Source organism: Rhineura floridana, chromosome 10 (genome assembly GCF_030035675.1).
Source record: "Rhineura floridana isolate rRhiFlo1 chromosome 10, rRhiFlo1.hap2, whole genome shotgun sequence".
In the NCBI taxonomy this organism is placed as follows: domain Eukaryota; kingdom Metazoa; phylum Chordata; class Lepidosauria; order Squamata; family Rhineuridae; genus Rhineura; species Rhineura floridana.
Genome location: NC_084489.1, coordinates 27,192,620 through 27,204,757, shown reverse-complemented (window position 1 = coordinate 27,204,757; position 12,138 = coordinate 27,192,620). Strand labels below are relative to the sequence as shown.

The 12,138-nt window shown below is 38.7% G+C and overlaps 1 protein-coding gene across 4 annotated transcripts in view; it reads left to right on the top strand.

The window, feature by feature from the left end:
* The window catches only part of RBMS3 (RNA binding motif single stranded interacting protein 3), a 734,215-nt gene that overhangs the window by 634,082 nt on the left and 87,995 nt on the right, over positions 1-12,138 (top strand). For 3 of the 4 annotated variants that reach the window (XM_061586164.1, XM_061586166.1, XM_061586165.1), the window contains one exon: positions 1,181-1,227. The exons of the other annotated variant lie outside the window; for it this stretch is intronic. In XM_061586164.1, the coding sequence (XP_061442148.1) occupies positions 1,181-1,227 (47 nt within the window). The remainder of the gene's footprint in view (positions 1-1,180; positions 1,228-12,138) is intronic. 4 annotated transcript variants of the gene reach the window in all.

The following is a 12,138-nucleotide window of genomic DNA, read 5'->3' as shown; positions in this document are numbered from 1 at the left end:
TAACCTGCACTACAGAAAAGTATGACTGCTATATTATGGGTTCCAAATGGAACATTTTTAATGCCTGGCACATTCGGTTGCAAAAAATAATGGACAATAGGAATAATCACCAGGAATAAACAGAACAGACTTACCAGATAATATTATCCTACTTCTTGGAGATTAAAAATCGCCATCAGTTTACATAGTGCTGTGCTGAATCTTTCATCCCCATCGTTTTTGGCAATTCAAAGGGGTGGAGTAAATCAAACCATCTTGTGAAGAGGAGGAAGGGAACTTTGAAGATTTGTTTTTTTAAGGACTGGGGTTGTGTTTAGCTTGTTAAATATATGAGGTGGCCAAATGGGGTTTTTTCAAAGCTTTTTTTTTTATTCTTGAGCACTGTCCTTACAGCACCAAGTTCCTCATACAAAGTATTACATTCTAGCATTGCTTCCTAGAATGATCATTGTCTAGGAAGTGCTGCCATGATGTAAGGTTTGTACAAAGAGCACAAGGTTTGTACAAAGAACACACCACTCAAATGACAAATGGGCCTTTTATAAAATCTTAAGAGAAACCTTTAGAACTTGTGGCCCTCCAGATGTTGCTGGACTACAACTCCCATCATTCCTGACCATGGCTGCGGCTGATGTGAGTTGGGAGTCCAACAACATCTGGAAGACCACAAGTTCCCTATTCCTGCTTTAGAACCCTGTTCACATTTTCAGTGAGCAGGCCTCTCTTCACACAACATTGTGTGATGACCTTGTCAGTATAGGAAGTGTTACCATGATGTATACCATTTTGTAAAGAGCTGTGCACTGCAACAAGCATGCACAGGATTTAAAAAAACCTCTGAAGGGAGAAAAAGACCATCCAATCACTGCATACATTTAATAAAATAAGCATGCACACACACACATGCACACACAACACACAAAAGTTCTTCCATTCTCCACAGGAAAAAATGCATCTTTTATGGAGAATGAAGACTTTTGTGAAAAGAAAAGCAGGATTTGGCACAGCGCTAAGTTCACATCAACTGAATGGAAGTTTTAAAAGTACTAAGAATCTATTTAATACCAAAAAAAGGACAATATAGTGGGCTAACTGTTTTTTCCCCAATCTCATTGGGTTGGTGTGGGTACATGTGGTATAAAAAGAGTAACCTTCTGTTTTCCCCCCTAACTGTGTACAGGCTGGCATGGCCTTGACATATGACCCCACAGCTGCTATACAGAATGGGTAAGTAGCATATACTTTACTATTTAAAAAACAAAACACAATGCCTTGCTATCTTCCCAAAATAGCTTTCAGTAGCTAAAATCATTTTAAAAACCACATCCAATAAAAATAATGGAAAAAATGTAAGCTAGGTTGTCAAACATAGATATAGTTTCCTTTTTTCCTTTTTACATCCTATTATTTATATCATCTAGTTGACTGTGAAGCTTTTTCTCATATCTCTATTTGGCAACGGCAGATTTACTTAGGTTTTTACATCCTCTAGAGAAGGAGCCATTCTCTTTTTCTGATAGCAGATATATTCTGACAATGGATACTTCCCTCACGAAGCCTACTTCCTCTATTCAGGACAGGAGGCAGACATGTTTTAAAGAATCTTCAGGACTGAGGAAAGAACTAGAGGTCTTGCTTTATTTTATTTTTTAGAACAGATGTTTAAATCAGGCTGCAGGTAGCTGTGCTGTTTACTTTTCTAAACAGCTGTTTAAAACTATTTCCTATCATCTTTCAAGGAAAACCAACAGATGTTCCAACCCGCTCATCCACCACCCCCTTGGAGAAAGGTCCACCCAGTTAGAGATAAATATTTCCTTCTGTGGAGTCTTCCCACCATTTTGAATAATATAGCTTCCTTGCAGGTTCAAATGCAGGCTCCCTTGCAGGTTCTTGGGGAATGACTGAGAAGAATTTGTAAGCCTCTTAGTAAGATGCACTTTACTGTGTGGACAGTCTCTATGGCAACATTGCAGTTCATATTGCAATATCTCCATGCAATCCTGCACATAGTAGGCATATATGTGGAAGCAATGTTTGGTTGTTTCCATGTGCAGGTGGTAGCTTCAGACCAGGGGTATAATCAGATCTCAACTCCAGAATCTTCAGGACCAAAAAAAATTCTCAGAATCTGTTCCCTCAATCTCCAAGGAATTGAAGGCTGTGCTTCACATATGATTCCTGAAGGCTGTCCCTCTCAGTGCTCTTACTGGCTCTATCTCACTTTCTTCCCTAGAGAGCCTGACTGATGACATATTTTCCTGCCCTGTGATCCACAAAAGGGTTGCATATGGTTACTGTAAAACAGACTTTTGGGCTCCAACTGATCTTTCCTATTTCTAATCTGATATTACTGCAATGAAAGTCTCTGATGTAACAATGCTTGGTAACACTTAAGCTTTATGTTAGCCCAGGGATATTGTTTATGAGCTTTGTCAGAACTACCTGTGGGCATGCCACAGAAGAAGATAAGGCTGTATTTCTGAGGATAAATATGAGGCATTGGCATTATACAACTTCATAGGGAAGTAACGGTATTGAAATTCTTGGCACTGAAATAAAGTCTATATAGAACAAATAATGATGCATTCCCCAAATGTGGCTTTCTTCTGTGATGTAGATGTTGAAATATGTGACCTGTCTGCTACTTATCAGCAGTATCTCCCACAGAATTTTGTTGTAAACTAGGTGTCATCCTTTTAAGGGCATTTGTAAATCTGTCCTTGTAGTCCTCGTATATAAACTAAAGATATATCAAAGAATAAAATTACGACTAGGGAGTGCAGTTATAGATATATGATCTCCTATCAGGTGTTTTAAAGACCCTCCGTGGCGCAGAGTGGTAAGCAGCGGTAACGCAGCCGAAGCTCTGCTCATGGCTGGAGTTCGATTCCAACGGAAGGAGGAAGTCGAATCTCTGGTAAAAGGGGTCGAGGTCCACTCAGCCTTCCTTCCATCCATCCGTGGTTGGTAAAATGAGTACCCGGCATACGCTGGGGGGTAAAGAAAGACCAGGGAAGGAACTGGCAATCCCACCCCATATATACGGTCTGCCTTGAAAACGTCGCAAGATGTCACCCTTAGTGTCGGAAACGACTCGCACTATAAGTGCGGGGACACCTTTACCTTTTTATCAAGTGTTTTACTCCATATAGCTACATGCTTTTAAAGTCTTTCATTTTGTAAGTGTTGCTTTGCCATGTCAAAATGTGTGCCTGACTTTTTTTAAAAAAAAATTAATGTATGTCTACTGCAGATTTGTATGTCAGGATTTAGTAACATAAGTTTAGTATAATAGAAACATAATAATAATGTGAGGCAGGTACCAAAACTTTTTGTAGATTATTATTTTTTGTTTGTTTGTTTTGTCATACAGACAAGCTTACACTTTCACAAACATATTATATGAACTGGATATTTTCCTGGCTATGAATTCAATGATAATATGTGTCTGGATGCCAATTTCAGTTTGTTTCAAAACTGTATGAGGGCCAAAAGAGACAAATGAAACCATTACTTAGAAGAACCTGCAATTAAGGAAAGAGTGTGTGTGCATCCTTCAAATAATTTTTTTTAAAGTTCAAAGCAGGGGTTACTGAAATACTAAGGCACTGTTGTAATCTAAAGGTTTACTTGCTCTTGTTCACCCCCCTTTTTTTAAAAAAGAAGCTAGGCCAGCACACTCTCAAAAAGCAAAAAACAAGGTTCACAAAATGGTACATATATGGCAGAGAGGATGTGTTGCATCATTTTAAACTAATAATGCCATGGGCAATATCCAATAGGTGCTGATAACATTTAGACATCCAACTAGTGCTTGAGACCCACATTACTCACTCTTGCTATTGATGCACAACCTGGTGAAAAATAATTGCATACCACATTTTCCAGTGACAAAAAATACGTGTTTTCAGGGGCAGTATTGTTATATAATTGGTACATATGTTGCGATATTGTGTATTGTTGTATAATTGTTCTGTGGTTGATTGAAAATTGATATCTAATTGTTTGAGGTAATTTTGAATTGTGCACTTGATTGACAAGGGAGCAATTAACTGAGGGAAACAGTTTTTGTAATGTTGGGGGCAAGTGTTGACAGAAGTGACAGGAGACTTGGAGGGTTATGAGGGAGAGCAAGGGGAAGAGGGATTGAAGGCTAAAGGGTTAGCTGAAAAGTAGTTGTCATAATTAAAATGTTTACAGTTAGGTTTATAGTAATGGTATAACAAATTTGCTATAGGACAGTTTGGGATATAGAAAAAATGTATTAATCATTAGCTGCTTGAATCCTATCATGTTGCTAAAGTGGTTATTGTTGTTAACTCAGTTTAGTAGTTGCCTGCCACATAAGGAGTCTCCAAGTGACTTACTCAATTTTAAGAACATAAAGGATAACTTAATATCAGAAAAGAATGATACAATTCTAACAATAAGAAAGAAATTCCAAACTTCCACATGTAAATTCTATTTGCCTTTCTTATCAAATGTAGATTGTTTCTATACAAGTTTGTCTATCTTGATAACCTCTCATGCTTAGTAAGTGTTTTGTGATTATGAACTTTAACCAAGGATTTTGTGCCTGTACAGGGTAAATGAAAAACTCTGAATGGCGGCAGCGATCATATAAGGGGTAGTTAGCAGGGTAAGAGTTAGTGAAGTGCCCTCCCTGGAGCATCTTTCAGCCAGATGGGCAGTAAATGAGGGGCTGCTAGCCATTTCACTACTGTGGCAAGCAGAGCATAAAGGAAGGAGGGAAGAGGACACTACCTGTTCCTGGAGGTTCAAAGGTGCCTACGTATGAAAGGGGAAATGAAGCTCAATTGTAGATTATGCTTAAGGATATTGATACAAACCACTATAAGGGTGACCACAGCTTGTAAAACAGGAGAGGGGAAGCTCAGGCTCAGGGGCCAAATCCAGGGGCCCTCTAGTCTCTCTGTTTGGTCCCTTGGAACCTCTCCTGTACCTCCTCTTCAGCCACCAGGCCACATCTCTCACTACTTTGCACCCACCCTTTGCCTGGCTGGAACATGGCCTTGAACACTGATAATGTCTTTTGCTAGCCTGGGTGGAGAAGAGAGGTTTGTGTGTAAAACGAACCTATTGTACATTAGTTGATCTACCCACTTTTGCCATTCGTTCTGCCTACCACTGGCAAGTGGCCCCCAGAAAAAGGTTCCCCATTCCTGTTGTAAGATCTTTTGAGATTTGGTGGAGTCAGAAGCATTGTTAGAACAGAACAAGCAAAAGTTGGAGCAGTGAGCTGCTGAGAGAAAGGGGGAGCCTATAGCTTGCTAATCAACAGATGTAACACTTAGAACTCTTAACAGAAACCAATATAATTCTAACTACCTGTCCAGCTCATGTAGGCATGGAAACCTTCTGATACAGCACTTTAAGAACTCACAAAATACAAACAAGGATAATATAAACTTCATATTGACCTTTACAAAGGTGCAAGAGCTCAAAAATTTGAAATGAATGACTTTGTTCAAGTGAAACTGCCCCATAGAGTCAACAAAGGACATTCCAGATAATCACATACTTTACAAAGTACAGTATAGATATCCAAAGGGACTCAGCTTTCCTCAAGGATGAAAAAAATGGAACATTTTGAGGCTTGCTAAGGCCCAGTAAGCAGTAGGTAAAGAGGAAGCAGAGCTTGGAAAAGTTATTTTTTTGAACTACAACTCCCATCAGAGCAATCCAGTGGCCATGCTGGCTGGGGCTGATGGGAGTTGTAGTTTTTAAAAGTAAATTTTCCAAGCTCTGAGAGGAAGGTATTGTTTCTTTTGGACTAGAAAGCCCCAGCCACCTGATGGGGAACAAGGACAGGACAAGGTTCCAGAATCTGTGTCACCTTCCAACCCTTCAGATGCCTTTCTGGCCCCAAAAGAATGGTAAGATGAGGGGCAACCTAGAAGATGTGAGGATTAACTTTTGATCCCAGTTTATTTTATATTCATTGCTCTGCAAAATAAAGTCCTACCCTCACAGTTCCTTCCCAGTTTAGTTTTTTCAAAAGTTTATCCCTAGAGGTCTGTGGTAGTGAAGAGGGAGTGAGGAAAAAAATATGTAAATGTATGTATACCCAGTAGTAGTTGAGAGGGCATCACAGCCACGTCAGCATTTTTTATTTGCCTTCACAATGCCAAGCGTCTCTGCTGGATCCTGAGGTGCTGGGAGCTCAATACATTGGCAGAGTCAATCTGACACTTCTGCTGCCACGTCCCCACTCCCCACTCTCAGGGACTGTCAGTGACATTCAGCACTGGGAAGGCAGGTGAGCAGCACCATCCCGCCTGCACTGCCATACCGCTGGCTATTGTGTATGCCCCACCTTTCAGGGCAAAAAGATGAATATAATTCCCAAAGTATCTTAGGGTTAAGGAAAATTGCAGAAAGAGAGAAAGGAGATAAAGGCTGTAAATATGCAAATAAAGAAATTGTCTACTGTGTCCTTACCAACAACAAGATTTTTAAAAGGTGCATTGTATTGCTTAAAGCTTTGGGAGCTGTATGAGTATAACACTTGTTTTATCTTAGTCCTATGTGAGAGTATTTGCAAATTATTATGGTGAAAAGGGATTGACATGAAACCTGAGAGTTGCTCTCTCTCTCTCTCTCTCTCTCTCTCTCTCTCTCTCTCTCTGTGTGTGTGTGTGTGTGTGTGTGTGTGTGTGTGTGTTCCGCTCCTTGCTGTTGCCAGAGTATTATTTTGCAGGCTTAAATGCTATTTAGATAACTGCCTCTCTTCAACTGAAAAGGAAAGGGTTAGCTGTCCATCAAGTTCTTGGTTTAAGCAAGCCTTCACTGCAAATGTTGTAGTAAATGTGATTAGATTCACAAAGAGTTGAAATTTTGGGAGGTTCAAGAACGACATTTCTCTCTCTTTCCTTTCTTATCCTCTATAGTGTTCCATCTATATTCTCTTACCATAAGCGGCAATGTTTTTAATATCTTAGAGAGAAATATCAACATTCATGTGATAGAAAGGATTAGAACAAATGTAACCCTTGGGTTGGCACCCAGGCCTAGGTTCAGTCTCTAGGCTAGAGGATATTCTCTTATATTAAGTTGGGGGCCAAGCACCCACCCAGAAAATCTGAGACTCTAATTTGGATGTCTAAGTAGCGGTCTTTCCTCAATGCACATTCTCCTAAGATGTGTTCAAGCAATGGTATTTATCCAGCCAGCAAATAACAGTAAATCAACAAGAGGTTAGCAGCATAAGGAAAATTATAAGAGTATATTTTAGTCCAAGTTTCCCCATCTTCTCCCAAGGTCCAGCTATGCCAATGGAAGTCTGTGCCCTTGTTCACAGTCAGTTCAGGAATACAGTCAATGAGTGGAGTTCTTCTACATGCATAATTTGAGAGTGTTGCAATATCTCATTACAGCAGTGGGGCTGCAACAGCAATTAAGTTGCATTGCAATAAGAAGCTCCAGCCAGCAGGTGGCAGCAGGAAGGCTTCTGTGGCTCTTCAGCACCAAGCCAATAGGAATTGCTAAACCAGGTCTGATGTACTAGTATAGCTCTAAGCTTCCCCACCCAGGTGTAGGAATGGGCGAAAATTTCGATTCAGTTCACATTTCAAGCTGAAACCATCAAATTCACATTTTCTGAAACAAAGAGAGAACCGAAACACAGCTATCCTTTGAAATTTGCACTTATTCAAATTTTGAGATGCAGTTTGCTGACCAAACAGTGTTTACAAAAATGCATATACTTGGGGAAAGTGTACATACAGATGAATATATGAGTGAAAATAATATACAAAAATGCATTATATGATGAAAAATTGCTTGCAAAAATGTGTACATTGATCAAAACTGCCTACAAAAAGGTGTTTATTAGGACAAATTCACACTTAGATGCTGGAGAATTTTTATGATGATTTTTTAGAGGAAAAATTCTCAAGTTGCTGCAAAAATGTGGAGAACTGATTTTAAGATTGGAAAAATTGGAAACTGAGAGAAATGAAATAGACAGATCATTCCAACCCTACCAAGGTGTCAGTGATTATTCAGGATAGCATTGGTATAACAAAGCTTAACAATTCCCTATTTCAAGTAGCCTTCAGGGGAACAATTCAGCGTTTCAGCCCTCTCTGAGGGAACAAGTAGTTCCCAATCCATCCTTCTTGACCAGTTCTGTGACCCCTGCTCTCCACAGGCCACTTGAGTTGAGGTGACCCAGCATCTAACAGCACCCTCACTGAGGGACAGCTTATTGACAAGAAGGCACAAGTAGTTTAAGTACCTTTCTGTTATTTAACTTAATTCACAAAATTAAGTTCACAAATTTGTAAAACACAAAGTGTGACTCTATCCAACATGCAAATGAGTATGGCATGCTGGGTTTGAATGCTAAGTTTTATCTGCACTTTCTGCTTCCACCACTTGTTTGTTCTTTACAAATTTACATAGAAAAGAGCCAAAATACACCGTGCTGGTTACTTGCAAGTTTAATTACATGCATTTCATTTTCACACAGAGTACCCTATACATTCCAGTTGTCAATCTAGTACACATAATGTCTGTATAGTATGTATAGCTTGGTTTGTCTTATCTACTTTAAAACCAAAATCTATCAGGGAACCCACATCACTCCTTGTGGTCAACTCAGCAGTACTAAATGAAATACATAAAACTCACCAATATTATTGGTGAACCCATCAAGGTTAAATGCATTCAAAATCTGCCTCTGTATGTACTTAGCTCAAACAGTTGTCTTTAGATTAAGTTGTACTTAATTTACTTGAACTTATATGGTTGTATTCAACTAATTTTTACTCTGAGTCGACTCACTGAAATTAATTACCATGACCAACTTAGGTCCATTAATTTCAGTGGATTTCCTTTTGCTTTCAGAATACCAAATTCTTTATTTTCGTGAGATATAGGAACCTTGTTGCTTAAATACAAGGTTGTTAAAGCAATGGATTGCATCCAAATAAGTTCTACTCAGAGTAGACCCATTGAAATTAATAGACCTAAGTCAGTAATGTTTGTTATGTTCAGTAGGTCTATCCTGAGTAAGACTAATGCTGGATACAACGTAAGTCATCTGCATACAGAATTATTTTAAACATATGTCATCCTACTGACTCACCTTTTATCAATGCAAACAGCTGTGAGGACAATGGCCATACCTGCTTTGGTCCTCAAGATAGAGTGAAGGTGATTATAAGTATTAGCTGCTATTTTAGTAGAGGCTCCATTATAGATACTGGTGATCCAATGGATAAATCTTTCACCAAAAATAAATAATTGCAACGTGTGTCTCAGATAATTCCATTCATTCTAACTGGATGATTTCTCTGTGTGTAGAACAAGTATGGGGGAATATAATTTGATAATTCAACAACAATTACCTTTTTATTGCAGTCAACCAACCATTAAAGAATATACAACTATGTATAAATACATAATCAAAAAAGCAAAAAAGCAAAGGTGAAAATTAAGGCCTAACAGTCATTGAATGTCCAAGATATTGCTACATTCAGAAATATTGCTACCTGTTCAGTAATGAGATTATTGAACCCCCACCCCCAAGGAAAATACTCAGAAGAGTCTAAGGTTCACCTTGGAAACTGGCTTGTAAGGGGGTAGGTTATACATTCTCTGACCCCTTGATAAAATCAACAGAAACTGTAATTTTTCTGTTGCATTATAATGGTTCCCTACATTACAAAGATGAAAAGATTTAACAAAGGAGTTTGTCACCAAGTCATTGAATCATAACTGTTTACAGATTTCACTGAAAGAGAGATCCTTCCATTTTTATAAATTGTACAGGATTCCAGAATAAACTCTCTAATGTTATGGCTTTTACTGTATTTCCAGGCTAAATACTATTTAGTTATTTACAGCATTTACATAGGCCATTGTTCTCTGTCTGCCACATACATTTTCTCTAATTTATTGAATCTGCGTATGACCTCTTTTAATATGGAGAAAGATATTTTGACTTTTTAGTAGTCTTGCAGTTTTCCATCTTTTCAGAAGTTAATTAGTCCTTTGATGTTCACAGACAAGGCCTTATTTATTATTATGTATAGCTGTTGGTCAGTTCAAGGAACGGGCAGAGGGGAAAGGGGGGAATAATATATATATTATATTACTACAGAACATAGATCTTTAAATTCAGACACATCAGAAATCTGTTACTTCATTTTTTTCAGTGTTTATGGATATATATCTGCTATGCTGTCAATATTTTTAACTTCTGTTTCAAAAGGGTTGCCATTTCATATTTTCCTCATAATAGCCTCCTATATGGAGATGCTAATAACAAAGACAGCTGTAGCAATTTCCCTTCAATAGGCTGAACCTGAATTAACTCGGCAGGCTAATTCAATATCACCTGCATATCTGAATGTCAAATCCAAAAACCTTTCAAATTGTTCTTCCAGATCGCCACTAGATTTTGATCTTCTAACTCAGTGATTCTCAAATGGTGCGCCCAGGCACACTGGTGCGCCCTAAGAGGTGGCTAGGTGTGCCTCAAATATTATGAAAGTATATATTTAAAATGAGAAGAAACCCATTTGTATAGGGTAATAGTTTTCTATAGTTTAAGTTATTTTTATTCATAGTTTAAAATATATTAATATATTTTTAATTTTGTACATGAAGTGCGCCAGAAATTTTTTATATGTTTTACAGTGCGCCACGAACCAAAAAAGTTTGAGAACCACTGTTCTAACTCCTCAGGAATTACTCTGAGTCCAAAGTGTATTTTCTTAATTGAGAATATATCACTTTTGCTCTCTGCTTCATGAAAATCAAATACCTCAGTTCCCCATGAATAGTTCATAAATCATTATTACTCAGTGAATGTAATCACCAACACTTTGCGATCAAAGTTCTGTAATAGAGCACATGCTTGCTAAGTAGAAGGTTCCAGGTTTAATCTCTGGCATTTCTAGTTAAAAAAAAACCAAAATAGTAGGTGACATGACCTCTGTCTGGGATCCTTAAGAGCCACTGCCAGTCAGAGTACTGCATTAGAATGACATGCAGTCTGACCTGGTATAATAATAATAATAATAATAATTATTATTATTATTATTATTATTATTATTATTATTATTATTATTATTATTAACTTTATTTATACCCCACCGTTTTTCCAAATTGGAACTCACAGCGGCTTCCAGATAAAAAACAGATACAATTAAAACCTACCAAAGTTAAAAGCATATAATACATAAGTAAATAAATATAGACAGATATAATTAAAAAATGAACTCTAATTTAAAATAGCATTAAACTGTTTCTGATATTAAAAACTATACTCATAAAATCAGAATAATTAAAAAATAAAGAAGCAAGAGCAATATGATCTCCTTTTGGGCCTATCCTTAGCCGCCTTCAGAATCAAAGGCTTGCTGAAATAAGAAAGTTTTTACCTGTCGACAAAAGGACTGCAGGGGAAAGGCCATTCTTATCTCCTTAGGGAGGGAATTCCAAAGCCTAGGGGCAGCCACCGAGAAGGCCCTGTCTCGTATCCTCACCAGTTGTACTTGTGCCGATGAAGGTATTGAAAGAAGGGCCTCTCCTGAAGATCTCAGGGCCCGGGCAGGCACATAGAGGGTGATGCGGTCTGACAAATAGCCTGGACCCAAGCCGTGTAGGGCTTTATAGGTCAACAGCAGCACTTTGAATTGTGTCCGGAAACAAACTGGCAGCCAGTGGGGCTTTTTTAGCAGGGGTGTTGTATGGTCCCTGTAATCAGCCCCAGTTAGCATTCTGGCTGCAGCACGTTGTACCAGCTGAAGTTTCCGAGCAGTCTTCAGAGGCAGCCCCACGTAGAGCGCATTACAGTAATCTAAATGGGGTGTGACTAAGGCATGTGTCACCGTGGCCAGATCGGACGGGTCAAGGAACAGGCGCAGTTGGCACACTAATCTCAAATGTGCAAAAGCCCTCCTGGCCACTGCAGAAACCTGGGAATCCAAATTTAAAACTGAGTCCAGGGGGACACCCAAACTGCGAACCTGTGTCTTCAGGGGGAGTATAACCCCATCCAGCACAGGCTGTATCCCTATTCCCTGATCTGCCTTACGACTGACCAGGAGCACCTCTGTCTTGTCTGGATTAAGCCTCAATTTGTTCATCCTCATCCAATCC